The sequence below is a fragment of the Cervus elaphus genome, chromosome 31, assembly GCF_910594005.1.
Source record: "Cervus elaphus chromosome 31, mCerEla1.1, whole genome shotgun sequence".
Lineage (NCBI taxonomy): Eukaryota > Metazoa > Chordata > Mammalia > Artiodactyla > Cervidae > Cervus > Cervus elaphus.
In genome coordinates this window covers 41731197-41753698 of record NC_057845.1, presented here as the reverse complement: position 1 = coordinate 41753698, position 22502 = coordinate 41731197, and the positions used below count along the sequence as shown (strand labels likewise).

At 37.3% G+C, this 22502-nt stretch overlaps 2 protein-coding genes across 2 annotated transcripts; both read right to left on the bottom strand.

Moving 5' to 3' along the window:
- Positions 1–7726: 7726 nt before the first annotated feature.
- LOC122687532 (olfactory receptor 5K3-like) lies at positions 7727–8653 on the bottom strand. Its single transcript, XM_043893070.1, has one exon. The coding sequence runs from the start codon at positions 8651–8653 to the stop codon at positions 7727–7729; it is 927 nt and encodes a 308-aa protein (XP_043749005.1).
- A 10282-nt stretch (positions 8654–18935) lies between these two features.
- On the bottom strand, positions 18936–19862 carry LOC122687531 (olfactory receptor 5K3-like). Its single transcript, XM_043893069.1, has one exon. The coding sequence runs from the start codon at positions 19860–19862 to the stop codon at positions 18936–18938; it is 927 nt and encodes a 308-aa protein (XP_043749004.1).
- Positions 19863–22502: the final 2640 nt, after the last annotated feature.

Genomic DNA, 22502 nt, shown 5'->3' with positions numbered 1-22502 from the left:
ACTACTTAATAAAGTTAACCAGATCCCCCGATCACACTAATTTTCACCTTCTGGACTCTCCATCACGTCTTGTATACCCAACACAATCTTTGATAACATATCTAATTGACATTGCATTTTTCATAAGTGTGTACAATTAACTTATTGTATAGTAGACATTTTGAGGTTAGCTGTAACTTATGCTTCTTATAGCAGCTGTACAGTACAAAAGCAGAAAGAACAGTATTGATTCTAGTCCTGCTTCCCTCCCAGTGACCTGGGATGGATGAACTTGTTTCCAGGGTCCTACCACTGATCCTTAATAACGTCTTTGGTGGTACTTACAGTGATCCTTAGTAAACTCTTCTGCAGGTTGAGAAGATTCTACAAGGAGAATTATCCAAAACTCATCATTTAAAAATTAAGATTAATATCTAAAATATGTGAAAACTCATACAGCTCAATAATAAAAGTATAGACATTCAGATTAAAAGATGGGCAGAGGAACTACCAAGATAATTTTACAAAAGACATCCAAATGGTCAACAGACACATGAAAAGATGGTCGACATCACTAATCATTAGAGAAATGCAAATCAAAAACCGTGATATATTACCTCACACATTTCAGAATGCGTATCATCAAGAAGATGAGAGATAACCATTGTTGCCTAGATTGTGGAGAACAGAGAATGTGGCAAGAACTTTGTTGGTGGAAATGTAAATTGGTTCAGCCACTGTGGATGCCAGCATGGAGTTTCCTCAGATAATTCAAAATAGAACTACCATGTAATCCCACAATTGCGCTTCTGTATATATACTCTAAGAAAATGAAAACAAATTATGAAAGGGATATATGCAGTCTTATATTTCTAGTTACAGTAGCTAAAATACAGAAACATCTGTGTATCTGTCTAAGGATGAATGGATAGAAGTGAAAGGGCATTCAGACTTGAGAAAGAAGGATATCCTTCAATTTTACAGCATCGTGGATTGACTTTGGGGACATTATGCCAAGTTATATAAGTCAGAGAAAGACAAAAACTGTAAGATATAGTTTAAATGTGCATCTAAAAAAACAAAACATGAAAACAGAGTAAAATAGTGGTTATTGGGGGCTCTGGGAGATGAAGAAACAGGAAAGGTATTCTTTATTGGTACAAACTTGAAATTAACAGATAAGTGAGATCTTATCTGAATTTGACAGATAAGATCTAGTACACACTACAGTGAATATAAACAATATTTTACTATAATCATCTAAACCACTGAGAGACTAGATGTCAATGATTTCTGCCACAAAAATGAAAATTATGTGACGTTATAGAGAGCTAACATTCTGCAGTTGCAATCAATTACTAGTTTTTCAAATCAACATGTTATAAGCATTAAACTTACACAATGTATGTCAAATATATTTCAGTTATATATATATATATGTATATATATATATATATAATAAGAACTTTCAGGTATCTTTTATCTGAGTTGACTCACCTACTATTTTGTTTTGCTTCTAAAAATTTATATAAGATTTTCTAAAGTATATCACAGTAGATTCAAAGTTAATAAAATAAACTTTATGCTTTAGTTTTCTAACATTTAGAAAAAGAGAAATTTCTTTAAACCTTAATATACTTTTTGAGAACAAATTTTTATTTCCTTTAGGTGGCTATCTTCTACCATTATTTAGTGATCCACTAGAAATATTGACTGGTATCTAATCATATGAATTCTATATTGTTTTCAAAATGGGTTTATTTTTTCCATAGTCAAGTATTAAAGAACTTAACTGAAAAATGTTTGTTGTAAAATATTAAATATTAGCTGTTGGATTATTGGGCTAAGCTAGGAAAGCATTCAGTGCAAGTTCCTAAATTATTTGATTACTTTCTGTCTTTACCTGTGTATTTTTAAAAATTATAACTGACAAGAAAGGTCAGGGTACTCTACAGTTTGAATATCATTCTAATTTTTCCATAGCCTTCAGTTTGGGGAAGAGGTAAAAAGATAACTGAGTAATTGACATCTAATAACAACAAAATACCCTCTCTAGTGTTCTTGCCTGGAGAATCCCAGGGACGGCGGAGCCTGGTGGGCTGCGGTCTATGCGTCACACAGAGTCGGACACGACTGAAGTGACTTAGCAGCAGCAACAACAAAATACTTTAGATAAATAAATATTAAGGGATGCTAATATGAAAAATAAATTGGAGTACTTCTCTTACCTAGATTTCACAGCAGAAAGTTTTGCAGCATCTTATGTTTGCCTTGTGATCTTGGATCTCATAGAATTTCAGAATATAAGCCTTAGTCTCTTAAAACATTTGGGATTAAAAGAATGAAAATATGGGCAAATACTAATAGGTCAGAGTCAATAATTATGTTTCTTACATTACAAAGTAAAAATTTCCATCAAATCCTAAGGGATTTCCCTGCAGAGACACCAGTATATTTCCATATGGAGATTCAGTCACCAACACATATCAGGATCACCTGTGAAATAATGAAGTTAAAACATACTCCTTTCATTAAGGTCACTAAGGTTATTTGATCATTACCCATTGACTAATATGTAACTGACCTCATTTTAAAATTCCGTTTCTCATTCTGCTTAAATGCAGTGTGAACAGGAAAGAGTCTCATGTTGGCTTGACCTTTTTTACTGGAGGAATTAATATGGTTTATGAAAGATGCTTAGAATTTTGAGAGGAGGCTAGAAGATGTGGTCGTTTTATCACAGGGTCGTCTGTGAGTTGATGTGTCCTGATGTTTTGCAACATATCATTGGAAACTCTGATATTTAGTCCCAAATATGAATTACCTAGGGCTTCCCTGGTGGCTCAGCAATAAGAATCCACCTGCAATGGAAGAAAGAGATGCGAGTTCGATCCCTAGGTCAGAAAGATCCCCTGGAAAAGGAAATGGCAACTCACTCCAGTATTCTTGCCCAGGTAACTACATGGACAGAGGGGTTATAGTCCATGGGGTCACCACAGAGTCAGACACAACTTATCAACTAAAGCAGTGACTAAACGACAGCAACATCAACAATGTGAATTACCTAGGTGGTTCTACTTTTCAGCTTTCCCCAGCTGCCTTTATCCTTCTTACCCTGTTTTTTCCCACTACATTCCACTAATCACTCTTCAGTATACTACATATTTATTTGTTGGTACATTTATAGTCAATCAATATCTCCCCCACCATTAGCATGTGGAGCTAAATGGAAAAGGTTTTTTTCTCTGTTATGTTCATTTCCGTGTTTATAATGCCTTGATAGCATGTGGCAGGTTGTAATGGTCAACAAATACCTGTTAGATGAAAGAAATTATATTTTCCTGCTCAAGAACTTGAAATGATATTTCATTAGTTTCAAACAATCCATTTTTAAAAAGAACTTGGTATTCTAGATGGTCTGCAGTCTTTCAGTATCTTAATGATAATCCTGATTTATTCTTCTGACCTCAGGATATGACACTTGGTTGTATTTATTCCTTCACTGGTCTTGTGTACGCCTGCTAGATTAATTTACACTTACAGTTTATTTCAGCTAAAACTCCTTGTTCAGCCTCTCTTTTCAGCCCAATATACTCATTCTTGATCTTAAGTCAGATCTCTATGAGGACATTCCTTTCAATTATATTGATGTTTGTTTTCCTGTTCTGTTTAGTAACTACCTGCTATCACAGTGCATTTGCCACTTGCTTACATGTGACTTCTTACATGTTGATTTTAAAAGTATTGGCTAAATATCCATAAAGTACCAATCATGTCTTATGTATTTTGTGCTTCTGACAACACACTGAGTTAGATTCTCAATATACGCTTCACTGATATTTAAAATTTCAGTTTTGTTGAACTTCAGTCAAGTGCTTCTAATATACAGGATGCTGGAAGAGATGGTAGGTAGAATGAGCGCAGGATGAGAAATATTTAGGTTTTAGAAATGACTCCACAAGAAGCTCATAATCTAGTGAGAGAAAGACACTTGCATTGCTAACGAGAAGGCAGTTCAGGCTGTGATATTAAAAAGTGTAAGTAGGTCACATATAAACATGGTGAATGAAGTGGATGGAGACCCAGAGGAAAAAAGAAAGATTCCTCATTGGAAGTGCCATTTCAGATTAACTTTGCAGGATAAGTAGAGTTATAATAAATGATGCACATGAGCAAAATAAGAAGACTAATGGGAACATATGAAAAAATCCTGGAAGCTTGAAAGAGCAAGACCTAATTTAAAAATATATAAATAGTATATATATATTAATATAATATAAATTATATATAATATAAATATAAATAGTAAACAGGGTGGCTGAGGCTTACCCATACATGATGTTGGAGATTCAGTTCAGTTCAGTCACTCAGTCATCTCTGACTTTGCGATCCCATGGACTGCAGCATGCCAGGCTTCTCTGTCCATCACCAACTCCCGGAGCTTACTCAAACTCATGTCCATCGCGTAGGTGTGCCATCCAACCATCTCATCCTCTGTCGTCCCCTTCTCCTGCCTTCAATCTTTCCCAGCAACAGGGTCTTTTCCAATGAGTTGGGTTTTCACATCAGGTGGCCAAAGTATTGGAGTTTCAGCCTCAGCATCAGTTCTTCCAATGAGTATTCAAGACTGATTTCCTCGAGGATGGACTAGTTGGACCTCCTTACAGTCCAAGGGATATAGGAGATACAGATAGTATAAATGGAATGGGAAAATAGATTAGAAATTGTTCTGATTGGTTCCTTCCCATTCTTTTCTGTCCCTGCCAATTCACCAAACCCTGTCTCTCAATAAGGTCACAACCAACTCTAAATGTTGACTCCAAAGAACATGTAATTATCTTTCTAACCCAGCTGTGATGTTTGGTATTTTTTAAAATCTTCACCTCTGGTTCTGTGATAGTACTCACTGTTTCTATCTTCCTGACTGTTCCATTTAAGTCTTTTATCAGGGTTGTTTTTCTCGGTTTGTGTTTAATGATGCTTGTGTTTCCCTTAGTTTTATACTTGACCTTCCTCTTTAATGCTAGATATTCCTCTAGATTGTCGCATCTAATTATGTGACTCCACTTTGTTCCATCTTATGGTGGCTTCACCAGCAGAGCGTTCCAAGCCATTTTTGGTGTATATTCATATCACTAAAATCTTGGGGAGTGTATTCTGAATATGTACATTTTATCTATGACTTGGTAGAATTATCACTTTGCTAAAATATTATGTGTAGTATAAAATATGAAAATAGAATAAGAATTAAAGAAGTGGTATTGAAAGTTTTATTTAAAAACAATGTTACTCCCACTAACACTATTTTCAATTTAAAAATTAATAATTTTATATTCAGAAAAAGGTATAATGATGTATGGCATATAATATAATTAAAATCTTAGGGCTGTGATATAACAATCCATGTACTTGTTTGAATCTATTTCCAAACATTTAAAAATGTCTGAGATAGAGGAAAAGATCCTATACAAAGAGATCTGCCCAAATGGAGAAGAAGGCAAGTTTTGGTGGGTCCCAACACAGGGATGGGCTCTTCAACAGGCTCAAGCTGGGGGTGAAGAGCCCTGATATTTGAGTCCAATGACTCATCAGACCAATGGTGTTAGAGACATCTGAGGTGGGAAGAGGATATAGGGTGAGTGGAAAGTTAATGGAAAACTCTAGGAGGAGAGTTGCTTATGGTGTTGGGGCAAGCCTTATTTTCTGCAGCAGAGAATAATCAACTATTTAAAACATAACTCCCTGGTGTGCCGTGAACACTGCTAGAGGAAGAGTTCCTGACTTTGGAACATCAGGCGACCAAGAAGCCAGAGCTGACTCATGAACTGGAATTTATCAGACTATTGAGTATAAGGTTGAGTGAGCCCAGGAACAGTTCATTAGAAGACAAAGATGGACCATTTAAGGATTTGTTATGAGCAGGGCCAGAAATACCATAAACCACACAAGTAGGTGACCCAGACTGCCTTGTTATCTACTACCATTGCAATGACCTCTTTCCCTCAGCTCACATATCTTGCCTTAAATGGCCAAATTAGTTTTTGGACAGTAAGCTTGGTCTGTTGATACAAGCCAATTGCCACAGAGCTATAGCCCCAGCCAGAGTGATCTTGAAAGGCATTAATAAGGGGAACTCCTCCTTTAGAGTGTTGGAATGCTTATCCATTTTTACTGTATAGAAAGAGAAGTGGTCCAAGTTAAAACTATATGGATTCAGGGTAGAGGTGAATGATTTGGATATTGGTCAGTGCCCTGGGGGGAGAGAGATGAGAAGGTCAGAGTCCAGGAAGAAGAGGCATATGAATGGATCTCTTGGAATGGATACGAAGTATGGAGCACCTCATATTGTAATGTAAATGTCCTCCACAGAACATCTACTATGGAAGAGCTATTAAAGAACCAAATTAGAGTGACTCAGCCAGTTGAGGTCATAAAGCTTTGTTCATCCATCACCCCAGGGCTGGATTGTGGACACATGAAAAATGGCTGGGATGGAGGCTTGCATGTTGCCTAATAGCAGAGGTTCCAGTGTTTCTAGGCTGATTTAGCAACTGTTTCTTCTAGAAGTTCAACTTGCCCAGAAAGAGACCACTCTGGCCCCCAGTTGGCAGCATCACTCAAGGAGATCAGTCAGCCACTTGGTGGTAAGAGTGCTACTCTGAACCTTTTTTACTCTAAAGTAGGAAGAAATTTGTTTTGGCAAGGAATTCATTTTGAGTAGAATCAGCATAATCTAGATATGGAGATGATTCATATGCGTCTGTTGGTATTCTCTTGCTCAGATTTGACAGTAAATAGACAAATAACGTTGTACTCGAATGGTTCAGACAGCCCAGGCTTAGGACCCACCCCCTCAAGGGATCTGCTTCTTGATCATCCCATTATGATAGTCATCTGGAGCAGCAGAAGTGTAATGAATCAAGCAGAGGAGTAAGGTGAATATTAGCATGTGTTTGAGACTAGCTGTAACAGTGGGAACTGCAGGTGTCAATTAACCTTCATCTTGTAAAATTCTCCAGGAAGAGAGAAGGAGCTACCTCCAGGTGGGGCCTGCCCCAGAGCTTAGTATAAGTAACAAGTAACTCTGAACAGCGTAAGACGTGGCCTGTACTGTGTCTGTGGTTCCATCCCAGATCCCACCTGATTTCTCAATCTGTAAGAGTGCGAGGAGGTGACAGCTGTCATCTAAGTCTCATTCCAAAAATGTTCTTAAGGTGGAGATAAACAACTTTGGAAGTTTATATAAACTTTATTTTATGTATTGGTTAATTTAAAAATGTTTATTTTGTATTGGAATATAGTTGATTTAAAATGTTTTCATTTCAGGTGTATAGCAAAGTGATTCAGTTATACAAATATACATATATGTACATATATATATATTTATATTCTTTTTAAAATTCTTTTCCCATTTAGGCTATTATAGAATATTGAGCAGAGTTCCCTGAGCTGCCATGCAGTAGGCTCTCACTGGTCATCTGTTTTATACATGGTGCCAGTAGACTGTATATGTCAGTCCCAGCCCCCCAATTCATCCCTCCCCCTTCCCCCTTGGCATCTATTTATCTGTTCTCTACATCTCTGTCTCTCCATTCTGAAGCTATTTTATTTATAAACCAATTGTATTTTAGTAATTTTATATATTAAATAGTGGACATGTTCACTTTTCTGTTCAATAATCCTTGATTTTGAAAAAAAATTTACTCAAAATCAATTAACTGTAGGGCATGATATTTGTTTCAGAATGTTATGAAATCTTCATAATTTTTCTCATGACTTTTATTATTTCCTTATTTCTTAGACTGTAAATAAAAGGGTTTAATAAAGGAATAACTAGAGTATAAAAAATAGCAACAGGTATGTCTTTTTCTTCTTCATTAACTGAACTTGGTCTAATGTACATGAAGAGAAGAGAACCGTAGAATATTGAGACAGAGAGAAAGTGGGACGCACAGGTAGATAAGCCTTTGCCTCTGGTCTTGTTAGATTTCATTTTGAAAATTGTAAAAAGGATGAAAAGGTAAGAGATTATTACTGTGGTAATGGTAAAGGTTTGAATTGACCCTGAAAAGATAAATATCATTAATTCATTGATATAAGGGTCAGCACAGGAGAGTCTGTATAATGGAAGAACATCACAAAAGAAGTGGTTGATTTGATGAGACCTGCAGAAAGTTAGCCTAAACAAAAATCCAATGTGAATCATGGAATGCAGGTTCCCAGCTGTGTAGGCCCCCGTGATCATCTGAGCGCAGAGTTTCTGTGACATCACGGTGTGGTACTGCAGTGGTTTGCATATGGCCACATAGCGGTCATAGGCCATCACTGCCAGGAGAAAGCAATCTGCAGTTTCAGCAAGGCAGAGAAAGTAAAATTGTGCCATGCATTCATAGAGGGAAATCATTCTGTCTTTGGAAAAAAAGTTCTGTAGCATCTTGGGGGTAATGGCACTGGAGCAACAGGAATCCATCAGAGCGAGGTTTCCCAGGAAGATGTACATTGGTGTGTGAAGACGATGCTCTGTGACTATCAATGCCACCAGGCCAAGATTCCCCACCATGGTGATCAGATAGATGGTAAGGAAGACCAGGAACAGAAGGGGCTTCAGCTCTGGGTGATCTGTAAATCCTGTCAGGGTAAATTCAGTTGCCAAGGAGAGGTTATCCTCTGTCATCTCTACTGTTGTCTGTTGAGATAGGAATTATGGAGAGATAAGATTCCAATGTAGAATGTGTATAACTTTCCTTTTAATATTTTTTTTAATAAGGAGAAAGCTTCTCCTGCTGTCTTGTGATACAAGGACACAAACTTCTAGGGAATATTCATCTCCAAAATGTGTCAGTGCCTATGACCTCAACTCTGAAACTCAACATTCACATGGCTATTTGGTAATCACAGGGGGGATGCTAACAGTGGAAAAGGTTTGTCTTTATGAATTTATGGAAGTATGGTGTACAAATCTAGGTACTCATATTTGCTTCATTTTGCCCATAAAGTTTGTTTCCATTTTTATATTAGGCTTTAAAAATGAATTTAAAATTACTTTTTCTATATATAGAAACTTTTTAAAATTAAATTTCATATACTCTCCCAGTGGAATAGATATTTTAAAATAGCTTAGAATAGAGGTGTTAATTTATGTCTTAAGAATTGTTTGAAGATTACTAAGGATTATTGAGAGAACTGTTCAGTTTTAAAGAAAGTAAACTCAGACAGCTAAGGAGTAAAATAAGAATTGATTATCACCTCTTTATCCCTTTTCCCAGTTTCATACCCATTTTCATAAGCACTGACTGTCCATGCCATTATTCCTATTTCTAGGATATCTGCATCCTTTTCTCCTTCATCTAAAGCATGGTTTGTATATACTACTACTTAATAAAGTTAACCAGATCCCCCGATCACACTAATTTTCACCTTCTGGACTCTCCATCACGTCTTGTATACCCAACACAATCTTTGATAACATATCTAATTGACATTGCATTTTTCATAAGTGTGTATAATTAACTTATTGTACAATAAACATTTTGAGGTTCGCTGTAACTTATACTTCTTATAGCAGCTGTACGGTGTAAAAGCAGAAAGAACAGTATTGATTCTAGTCCTACTTCCCTCCCAGTGACCTGGGATGGATGAACTTGTTTCCAGGGTCCTACCACTGATCCTTAATAACGTCTTTGGTGGTACTTACAGTGATCCTTAGTAAACTCTTCTGCAGGTTGAGAAGATTCTACAAGGAGAATTATTCAAAAATCATTTAAAAATTAAGATTAATATCTAAAATATGTGAAAACTCATACAGCTCAATAATAAAAGTATAGACATTCAGATTGAAAAATGGGCAGAGCAACTACCAAGATAATTTTACAAAAGACATCCAAATGGTCAACAGACAAATGAAAAGATGGTTGGCATCACTAATCATTCAGTTCAGTCAGTCAGTCAGTTCAGTCGCTCAGTCGTGTCTGACTCTTTGCAACCCCATGAATTGCAGCATGCCAGGCCTCCCTGTCCATCACCAACTCCCAGAGCTTACTCAAACACATGTCCATCGAGTCAGTGATGCCATCCAACCATCTCATCCTCTGTCGTCCCCTTCTTCTCCTGCCCCCAATCCCTCCCAGCATCAGGCTCTTTTCCAATGAGTCAGCTCTTCGCATGAGGTGGCCAAAGTACTGGAGTTTCAGCTTCAGCATCAGTCCTTCCAATGAACAACCAGGACTTGTCTCCTTCAGGATGGACTGATTGGATCTCCTTGCTGTCCAAGGGACTCTCAAGAGCCTTCTCCAACACCACAGTTCAAAAGCATCAATTTTTTGCCGCTCAGCTTCCTTCACAGTTCAACTCTCACAACCATACATGACCACTGGAAAAACCATAGCTTTGACCAGACGGACCTCTGTTGACAATGTAATGTCTCTGCTTTTTAATACGCTGTCTAGGTTGGTCATAACTTTCCTTCCCAGGAGTAAGCATCTTTTAATTTCATGGCTGTAATCACCATCTGCAGTGATTTTGGAGCCCAAAATAATAAAGTCTGACACTGTTCCCACTGTCTCCCCACTGATCATTAGGGAAATGCAAATCAAAAGCAATGAGATGTTACCTCACACATTTTAGAATGCCTATCATCAAGAAGATGAGAGATAACCATTGTTGCCTAGACTGGGGAGAACAGAGAATGTGGCAAGAACTTTGTTGGTGGAAATGTAAATTGGTTCAGCCACTGTGGATGCCAGCATGGAGTTTCCTCAGATAATTTAAAATAGAACTACCATGTAATCAATCCCACAATTGCACTTCTGTATATATACTCTAAGAAAATGAAAACAAATTATGAAAGGGATATATGCAGTCTTATATTTCTAGTTACAGTAGCTAAAATACAGAAACATCTGTGTATCTGTCTAAGGATGAATGGATAGAAGTGAAAGGGCATTCAGACTTGAGAAAGAAGGATATCCTTCCATTTTACAGCATCATGGATTGACCTTGGGGACATTATGCCGAGTTATATAAGTCACAGAAAGACAAAAGCTGTAAGATATAACTTAAATGTGCATCTTAAACAACCAAAGATAAAAACAGAGTAAAATAGTGGTTACCAGGGACTCTGGGGGATGAGGAAACCGGAAAGATATTCTTTATTGGTACAAACTTGAAATTAACAGATAAATAAGATCTTATCTGAATTTGACAGATAAGATCTAGTACACACTACAGTGAATGTGAACAATATTTTACTATAATCATCTAAACTGCTGAGAGACTAGATCTCAATTATTTCAACCACTAATATGAAAATTATGTCACATTATAGAGAGCTAACATTCTGCAATTGCAGTGAATTACTAGTTTTTCAAACCAACATGTTATAAGCATTAAACTTACACAATGTATGTCAAATATTTTTCAATTATATATATATATATGTATATAATAAGAACTTTTAGGTATATATTATCTGAGTTGACTTATCTACAATTTTTTTTTGCTTTTAAAAATTTATATAAGATTTTCTGAAGTATATCACAATAGATTCAAAGTTAATAAATTAAAATAAACTTTATGCTTTAGTTTTCTAACATTTAGAAAAAGAGAAATTTCTTTAAACCTTAATATACTTTTAGAACAAATTTTTATTTCCTTTAGATGGCTATCTTCTACCATTATTTAGTGACCCACTAGAAATATTGACTGATATCTACTCATATGAATTCTATGTTGAAAATGGGTTTTTTTTCCATAATCAAGTATAAAATAACTTAGCTGAAAAATGTTTGTTGTAAAATATTAAATATTAGCTGTTGGATTATTGGGCTAAGCTAGGAAAGCATTCAGTGAAAGTTCCTAAATTATTTAATGATTACTTTCTGTCTTTACCTGTGTATTTTTTAAAATTCTAACTGACAAGGAAGGTCAGGGTACTTTACAGTTTGAATATCATTCTAGTTTTTTCCTAGCCTTCCGTTTGGGGAAGAAGTAGAAAGATAAGTGAGTAATTGAAATCTAATAACAACAAAGTCCTTTAGATAAACAAATATCAAGGAATACTAATATTAAAAATAAATGAGAGTACTTCTCTGACCTAGATTTCACAGCAGAAAGTTTTGCAGCATCTTATGTTTGCCTTGTGATCTTGGATCTCATAGAATTTCAGAATATAAACCTTAGTCTCTTAAAACATTTGGGATTAAAAGAATGAAAATATGGGCAAATATAAATAGGTCAGAGTCAATAATTATGTTCCTTACATTACAAAGTAAAATTTTCCATCAAATCCTAAGGGATTTCCCTGCAGTGGCACCAGTATATTTCCCTATGGGGATTCAGACACCAACACACATCAGGATGACCTGTGAAATAATGAGGTTAAAACATACTCCTTTCATTAAGGTCACTAAGGTTATTTGATCATTACCCATTGACTAATATGTAACTGATCTCATTTTAAAATTCTGTTTATTATTCTGCTTAAATGCAATATGAGCAGGAAAGATTCTCATGTTGGCTTGACCTTTTTTTACTGGAGGAATTAATATGGTTTATGAAAGATGCTTAGAATTTTGAGAGGAGGCTAGAAGATGTGGTCGTTTTATCACAGGGTCGTCTGTGAGTTGATGTGTCCTGATGTTTTGCAACATATCATTGGAAACTCTGATATTATTATTTAGTCCCACACATGGATTACCTTGGGCTTCCATGGTGGCTCAGCAATAAGAATCCACCTGCAATGGAAGAAAGAGATGTGAGTTCGATCCCTAGGTCAGAAAGATCCCCTGGAAAAGGAAATGGCAACTCACTCCTGCATTCTTGCCTGGGTAAGAAGGGGTTACAGTCCGTGGGGTCGCCACAGAGTCTGCATGGACAGAGGGGTTACAGTCCGTGGGGTCGCCACAGAGTCGGACACAACTTATCAACTAAAGCAGTGACTAAATGACAATACCAGCAACGGCCTGAATCACCTAGACGGTTCTCCTTCCTTTTCAGCTTTCCCCAGCTGCCTTTATCCTTCTCACCCTGTTTTTTCCCACTACATTCCACTAATCACTCTTCAGTATACTACATATTTATTTGTTGGTACATTTATAGTCAATCAATATCTCCCCCACCATTAGCATGTGGAGCTAAATAGAAAAGGTTTTTTTCTCTATTATGTTCATTTCCGTGTTTATAATGCCTTGATAGTATGTGGCAGATTGTAATGGTCAACAAATACCTGTTAGATGAAAGAAATTATATTTTCCTGCTCAAGAATTTGAAATGAACTTTCGTTAGTTTCAAACAATCCATTTTTAAAAAGAACTTAGTATTCTAGATGGTCCACAGTCTTTAAGTATCTTACTTATGATCCTGATTTCTTCTTCTGACCTCAGAACATGGACGTGTTTATCCCTTCACTGGTCTTATGCACGCCTGCTTGATTAATTTACATTTACAGTTTATTTCAGTTAAAACTCCTTCTTCAGCCTCTCTTTTCAGCCCAATATACTCATTCTTGATCTTAAGTCCAATCTCCATGAGGACATTCCTTTCAGTTACATTGATGTTCCTTTTCCTCTTCTGCTTAGTAACGACCTGCTATCACACTGCATTTGCCACTTGGTTAAATGTGACTTCTTATGTGTTGATTATAAAAGAATTGGCTGCTGCTGCTGCTGCTAAGTCACTTCAGTCGTGTCCAACTCTGTGCAACCCCACAGATTGCATCCCACCAGGCTACTGCATCCCCGGGATTCTCCAGGCAAGAACACTGGAGTGGATTGCCATTTCCTTCTCTAATGCATGAAAGTGAAGAGTGAAAGTGAAGTCGTTCAGTTGTGTCCAACTCTTCGTGACCCCGTGGACTGTAGCCTACCAGGCTCCTCCGTCCATGGGATTTTCCTGGGAAGAGTACTGGAGTGGGGTGCCATTTCCTTCTCCAGAAGTGTTGGCTAAATATCCATAAAGTACCAATCATGTCTTAACGTATTTTGTGCTTCTCATAACACACTGAGTTAGATCCTCAATAAATGCTTCACTGATATTTAAAATTTCAATTCTGTTTAACTTCAATCAAGTACTTCTAATATACAGGATGCTGGAAGAGATGGTGGGTAGAATGAGCACAGGATGAGAAATATTTAGGTTTTAGAAATGGCTCCACAAGAAGCTCATAATCTAGTGAGAGAAAGGCACTTGCATTGCTAATGAGAAGGCAATTCAGGCTGTGATATTAAAAAGTGTAAGTAGGTCACATATAAACATGGTGAATGAAGTGGATGGAGACCCAGAGGAAAAAAGAAAGATTCCTCATTGGAAGTGCCATTTCAGATTAACTTTGCAGGATAAGTAGAGTTATAATAAGTGATGCACTTAAGGAAAATAAGAAGACTAATGGGAGATATGTAAAAATTCTGGAATCTTGAAACAGCAAGACCTAATTAAAAATATATAAATAGTATATATATTATAATAATATAATATAAATGTACTTTATATAAAATATATAAAAATTGTAAACTAGGGTGGCTGAGGCTTACCCATACATGATGTTGGAGATTCAGTTCAGTTCAGTCACTCAGTCATGTCTGACTCTCTGCGACACCATGGACTGCAGCATGCCAGGCTTCTCTGTCCATCACCAACTCCCGGAGCTTACTCAAACTCATGTCCATCGCGTAGGTGTGCCATCCAACCATCTCATCCTCTGTCGTCCCCTTCTCCTCCTGCCTTCAATCTTTCCCAGCAACAGGGTCTTTTCCAATGAGTTGGTTTTTCACATCAGGTGGCCAAAGTATTGGAGTTTCAGCCTTAGCATCAGTCCTTCCAATGAGTATTCAAGACTGATTTCCTCGAGGATGGACTAGTTGGACCTCCTTACAGTCCAAGGGATATAGGAGATACAGGTAGTAAACGGAATGGGAAAATAGATTAGAAATTGTTCTGATTGGTTCCTTCCCATTCTTTTCTGTCCCTGCCAATTCACCAAACCCTGTCTCTCAATAAGGTCACAACCAACTCTAAATGTTGACTCCTAGTGAAACAAAGAACATGTAACTATCTTTCTAACCCAGCTGTGATGTTTGGTATTTTTTAAAATCTTCACCTCTGGTTCTGTGATAGTACTCATGTTTCTGTCTTCCTGACTCTTCCATTTTAGTCTTTTATGCAGATTTTTTTTTATTTGTTTTGTTTAATGATGCTTGTGTTTCCCTTAGTTTTATACTTGACCTTCCTCTTTAATACTAGATTTTCCTCTAGATTGTCACATCTAATTATGTAACTCCACTTTGTTTCATCTTATGGTGGCTTCACCAGTGGAGAGTTCCAAGCCATTTTTGGTATATATTCATATTACTAAAGTCTTGGGGAGTGTATTCTGAATATGTGCATTTTATCTATGACTTAGTAGAATTATCACTTTGCTAAAGTATTATGTGTAGTATAAAATATGAAAATAGAATAAGAATTAAAGAAGTGGTATTAAAAGTTTTGTGTATTTAAAAACAATGTTACTCCCACTAACACTATTTTCAATTTTAAAATTAGGAATCTTATATTCAAAAAAAGGTATAAAGATGTATGGTATATAATATAATTAAAATCTTAGGGCTGTGATATAGCAATTCATGTACTTGTTTGAATCTATTTCCAAACATTTAAAATGTCTGAGATAGAGGAAAAGATCCTATACAAAGAGATCTGCCCAAATGGAGAAGAAGGCAAGTTTTGGTGGGTCCCAACACAGGGATGGGCTCTTCAACAGGCTCAAGCTGGGGGTGAAGAGCCCTGATATTTGAGTCCAATGACTCATCAGACCAATGGTGTTAGAGACATCTGAGGTGGGAAGAGGATATAGGGTGAATGGAAAGTTAATGGAAAACTCTAGGAGGAGAGTTGCTTATGGTGTTGGGGCAAGCCTTATTTTCTGCAGCAGAGAATAATCAACTATTTAAAACATAACTCCCTGGTGTGCCGTGAACACTGCTAGAGGAAGAGTTCCTGACTTTGGAACATCAGGCGACCAAGAAGCCAGAGCTGACTCATGAACTGGAATTTATCAGACTATTGAGTATAAGGTTGAGTGAGCCCAGGAACAGTTCATTAGAAGACAAAGATGGACCATTTAAGGATTTATTATGAGCAGGGCCAGAAATACCATAAACCACACAAGTAGGTGACCCAGACTGCCTTGTTATCTACTACCATTGCAATGACCTCTTTCCCTCAACTCATGCGTCTTGCCTTAAATGGCCAAGTTAGTTTTTGGACAGTAAGCTTGGTCTGTTGATACAAGTCAATTCCCACTGAGCTATAGCCCCAGCCAGAGTGATCTTGAAAGGCATTAATAAGGGGAACTCCTCCTTTAGAGTGTTGGAATGCTTATCCATTTCTACTGTATAGAAAGAGAAGTGGTCCAAGTTAAAACTATATGGATTCAGGGTAGAGGTGAATGATTTGGATATTGGTCAGTGCCCTGGGGGGAGAGAGATGAGAAGGTCAGAGTCCAGGAAGAAGAGGCATATGAATGGATCTCTTGGAATGGATACGAAGTATGGAGCACCTCATATTGTAATGTAAATGTCCTCCACAGAACATCTACTATGGAAGAGCTATTAAAGAACCAAATTAGAGTGACTCAGCCAGTTGAGGTCATAAAGCTTTGTTCATCCATCACCCCAGGGCTGGATTGTGGACACATGAAAAATGGCTGGGATGGAGGCTTGCATGTTGCCTAATAGCAGAGGTTCCAGTGTTTCTAGGCTGATTTAGCAACTGTTTCTTCTAGAAGTTCAACTTGCCCAGAAAGAGACCACTCTGGCCCCCAGTTGGCAGCATCACTCAAGGAGATCAGTCAGCCACTTGGTGGTAAGAGTGCTACTCTGAACCTTTTTTACTCTAAAGTAGGAAGAAATTTGTTTTGGCAAGGAATTCATTTTGAGTAGAATCAGCATAATCTAGATATGGAGATGATTCATATGCGTCTGTTGGTATTCTCTTGCTCAGATTTGACAGTAAATAGACAAATAACCTTGTACTGAAATGGTTCAGACAGCCCAGGCTTAGGACCCACCCCCTCAAGGGATCTGCTTCTTGATCATCCCATTAGGATAGTCATCTGGAGCAGCAGAAGTGTAATGAATCAAGCAGAGGTGAAGAAGGTATTCATAGGGCCTGGACTCCATCTCAGGCCTGTCCGTGCTGATCGTGCTAGGCCGCCTCTCCAGTGGACTCTGAACTCTGTGCTTAGCGCCTGTGGGAATGACAAGGGAAGGATAAGACCCTCTCTGGGCAGGGGAATCTTCAAGATCACATCCAGGTTACTCATTGCCTAAGAGAAAACACACTAATCACCCCTGCCTCCGCACAGTATATATTGGAATGTAACCACAGGCTTACCAGTTATTAACTGGTTGGAATATAACTGCGGGCTTATTGATTATTAACTGTTTGAACACATAACACGTGAATGGTGGGGTTATTGTGATTGTATTTACCCTTCCTTTGTAAGCCTCAAGGGATTTGGGCTGGTGGGTTTGGACACGTACACATGGGGTATAAAAGATTTTCACAAATGCTGGTCGGGGTCCTTGGCTAAGAGGAGACTCTGCCTTGGACCCGGCGGTGTAATAAACTGCACTCCACTATCTGCATTGTCCTTCTGAGTGAGTTTGTTTCCCTGAAAGCATGGCTATAACAGAGGAATAAGGTGAATATTAGCATGTGTTTGAGACTAGCTGTAACAGTGGGAGCTGCAGGTGTCGATTAACCTTCATCTTGTAAAATTCTCCAGGAAGAGAGAAGGAGCTACCTCCAGGTGGGGCCTGCCCCAGAGCTTAGTATAAGTAACAAGTAACTCTGAGCAGTGTAAGACGCAGCCTGTACTGTGTCTGTGGTTCCATCCCAGATCCCACCTGATTTCTCAAGCTGTAAGAGTGCGAGGAGGTGACAGCTGTCGTCTAAGTCTCATTCCAAAAATGTTCTTAAGGTGGAGATAACCAAATTTGGAAGTTTATATAAACTTTATTTTATGTATTGGTTAATTTAAAAATGTTTATTTTGTATTGGAATATAGTTGATTTAAGATGTTTTCATTTCATGTGTATAGCAAAGTGGTTCAGTTATACAAATATATATATGTATGTATATGTATATATATATATATATATATATATATAATATTCTTTTTCAAATTCGTTTCCCATTTAGGCTATTATAGAATATTGAGCAGAGTTCCCTGTGCAGGATAGTAGATCCGTGTTGGTTAACTATTATAAATATAGCAGTTTGTATAAATCAATCCCAAACTCCCAGTTTATCCCACTCCCTCACCCTTTGGTAACCAGAAGTTTGCTTTCTAAGTCTGTGGGTCTATTTCTGTTTTGTAAATATGTTCATTGTGGATTCCATGTCTAATCTATATCATATGATATTTGTCTTTCTCTCAGACTTCACTTAGTGTGATAATCTCAGGTCCATACACGTGGCTGCAAATGGCATCACTTCACTCTTGTTTAAATTAATTTTTATTGGGGTATAGTTGCTTCACAGTGTTGTGTTAGTTTCTGCTGAATAGCAAAGTGAGTCAGCTACATTTTAGCATGTGTCTCCTGCTTTTTGAATTTCCTTCCCGCTTAGGTCAGCACGGAGCCTTGAGCAGAGTTCCCTGAGCTGCCATGCAGTAGGCTCTCATTGGCCATCTGTTTTATACATGGTGCCAGTAGACTGTATATGTCAGTCCCAGCCCCCCAATTCATCCCTCCCCCTTCCCCCTTGGCATCTATTTATTTGTTCTCTACATCTCTGTCTCTCCATTCTGAAGCTATTTGGTTTAGAAACCAATTGTATTTTAGTTATTTTATATATTAAATAGTGGACATGTTCACTTTTCCATTCAATAATCCTTGATTTTGAAAAAAAAATTTACTCAAAATCAATTAACTGTAGGGCATGATATTTGTTTCAGAATGTTATGAAATCTTCATAATTCTTTTCATGACTTTTATTACTTCCTTATTTCTTAGACTATAAATAAAAGGGTTTAGTAAAGGAATAACTAGAGTATAAAAAATAGCAACAGGTATGTCTTTTTCTTCTTCATTAACTGAACTTGGTCGAATGTACATGAAGAGAAGAGAACCGTAGAAAATTGAGACAGAGAGAAAGTGGGACGCACAAGTAGATAGGGCTTTGCCTCTGGTCTTGTTAGATTTCATTTTGAAAATTGTGAAAAGGATGAAAAGATAAGAGATTATTACTGTGGTAATAGTAAAGGTTTGAATTGACCCTGAAAAGATAAATACCATCAGTTGATTGATATAAGGGTCCACACAAGAGAGTCTGTAAAATGGAAGCACATCACAAAAGAAGTGGTTGATTTGATGAGACCTGCAGAAAGTTAGCCTAAACAGAAACCCTACGTGAATCGTGGGATGAATGTTCCCAGCTGTGTAGGCCCCCGCGGTCATCTGAGCGCAGAGTTTCTGTGACATCACGGTGTGGTACTTCAGTGGTTTGCAGATGGCCACATAGCGGTCATAGGCCATTGCTGCCAGGAGAAAGCATTCTGCAGTTTCAGCAAGGCAGAAAAAATAAAATTGTACTATGCATTCATAGAGGGAAATCATTCTGTCTTTGGAAAAGAGGTTCTGTAGCATCTTGGGGGTAATGGCACTGGAGCAACAGGAATCCATCAGAGCGAGGTTACCCAGGAAGATGTACATTGGTGTGTGAAGATGATGCTCTGTAACTATCAATGCCACCAGGCCAAGATTCCCCACCATGGTGATCAGATAGATGGTGAGGAACACCAGGAACAGAAGGGGCTTCAGCTGTGGGTGGTCTGTAAATCCTATGAGAATAAATTCAGTTGCCAAGGAGAGGTTATCCTGAGTCATCTCTATGTTGTCTGTTGAGATAGAAATTATGGAGAGATAAGATTCTAATCTAGAGTGTGTATAATTTTCCCAACATATATTTTTTTACAGTGATGAGAGGAGCTTTTTCTTCAAGCTTCTAACACTGTCTCTGTGATATAGGCACACAGACTTCTGGGGGACACTTGTTTCACTAACATATCATCTTTTATGACCTCAGCTCTTCAAACTCAAGATTTGTGAGACTATTTCGATCATTTTAGGGAAGATGGTTACTGTGGAAAAGATATGTCTTTATGAATTTTTGCTACTGTACAAACCTAGGGTACCCATATTTGTCACAGTGTTCTCAAATAAGTTCATTGTCAATTTTAAATTAAAAATTAAAAATAAATCAAAACTCATTTTCCTGTATATAGATCTTTTGTTTTCACTTTTTAAAATTTTTAATTGGAGGAAAATTGCTTTATGATGTTGTATTTGCTTCTGCCCTACAACGCAAATCAGCTGTAATATAACTATATCACCTTCCACTTGAGCCTCCCTCCTCTTCCCACAGTGCAGCCTTTTAGGTCATCAGAGAGTGCCAGGATGGGCTCCCAGTATTATATAGCAACTTTTTACCAGCTATCTATTTTACACATGATACTAGAGCCTGTTACACAGAGTGAAGTAGGTCAGAAAGATATTTTCTCTTGAGCAAAGGTTTTTTTTTTTTGAGCAAAGGTTTTCATATGTTTTCTCGGAGGAGTGAATATTTAAAAATAGCATACAATAAATATGTTAAATTTGTATGTTAGAAATTACATGAAGATCACTAAGGATTAAAGAGGGGACTATTCAGTTTTATAGAAAGTGATTTTGGAAAGCTAAGGGATTAATTATCCATTGATTATCATTCACTTTTTTCATTCCTTTCCCCAGTGTCATATACATTTCCATAAACATTGATTCTGTCTGTGCCATATTCCTGTTGATTTTTACCCATATATCTGAATCTTTGTCTCCCCTCTATAAAGCAAATTTATATAAAATGTTACCTCATAAACATTTAACTAAATGTCCCAGGCCAAACTTATCTCCGTTTTCTCTACTCTTATGCTTGTCTTATGTACACAACATGTTTTAGAATGCCTTATGTGTAATTTACATTGCTTTTTGAAAATATGTGTATGGAGAATTCCCTTATTAAATTATGGGCATCTTGAGTTTAACTGTGACTTATACTTCTTAAGATAGCTATGTGTTGTTACGGGGAAAAGCACTGTTGATTCCAGTCCTACCTCCACTCCGGAGACCTGAGATGAGTGGAATTGTTTTCAGTGTCCTGTCAATGGCCCTTAATGACTTCTTCGATGATCCTACCGATTATCCTTAGTGACCTCTTCTGCAAACTGAGCCTTTTAATTTTAAGAAGAATATACAGAGAAAATTATTCAAAGTTATCAGTAAAAAGTAAGGGTTTACATTTAAAGTGTATTAAGAAATTCATACAACTCAATAACAAAATTATAAACAACTGGATTTTTTTTTAATGGGCATAGTAACTCAAAAGAAATTTTTCCAGAAACATTTAAATGTTCAACAGGAACATGAAACATTGATCAACATTACTAATCATTAAGGAAATGCAAATAAAAAACACAATGAGATATCACCTCACACCTGTCAGAATGCCTGTCATCAAGAAAACAAGAGATAACAAGCATTGGCAAGGATGTGGAGAAATGGGAAATCTTGTGCACTGTTGGTGGTAATGTTAATTGGTTCAGCCACTAGGGATAACAATATAGAGGTTTCTCAAAAACTTAAAAATAGAACTGCCAAATGATCACAGAATTCCACTTTTGGCTATATACTCAGGAAATGAAAGCAGGCTGTCAAAGGGATATTTGCACTCCCATGTTTACTGCAGCATTATTTACAGTAGTCAAGATATGGAAACACTTCAGTGCCCATTAAAAGGCGGATGGGTAAAGAAACTGAGGTCTTTCTATACAATCAAATATTGTTTAGCCCCGAGAAGATGAATATCCTGTCTTCTGTGACAGTATGGATGGGCCCTGCGGACATCATACAAAGTGCAATAAGTCAGACAGAAGAAGACATATACTATTTACATGTGAACCTAAAAAAAAACCAAATTCGTAAAAGCAGTTGTGGATACATGGGGATAAGGGTTGAGGGAATAGAGATGGTGTTCAAGGGCAGCTGTTGTTTAGTTGCTATATCCTGTCTGACTCTTTACGAACTGTGGACTGTAGCCGGCCAGACTGCTCTGTCCAAGTGATTTCCTCAGCAAGAATATTGGAGTGGGTTGCCATTTCCTTCTCCAAGGGATCTTCCAGACTCAGGGATAGAACTCACTTCTCGTGCATTGGCAGGTAGAATCTTTATCACTGAGTCACCAAAGGAAGCCTGTTTAAGGGTACAGACTTGCAACAAATAATTCCTGGAAATCTAATTCATTGTATAGTGGATGTAAACCAACAATATTTTATCATTATCATCAAAATTATTAACAGACTAAATGACAACTGTGTGATGTGATAGAGTGCCAACTAATGCTTCAATAAATGGCAATCATATTTCCATTTACCATTTTATCAAATCAGTATGTTGGTGGTTTAGTCGCTAAGTCATGTCCAACTCTTGCGACCC

Excerpts from the sequence above, each read along its gene's own strand:
- LOC122687532 (XM_043893070.1), bottom strand. The coding sequence starts at position 8,653 with ATGACAGAGGATAACCTCTCCTTGGCAACTGAATTTACCCTGACAGGA.
- LOC122687531 (XM_043893069.1), bottom strand. The coding sequence starts at position 19,862 with ATGACTCAGGATAACCTCTCCTTGGCAACTGAATTTATTCTCATAGGA.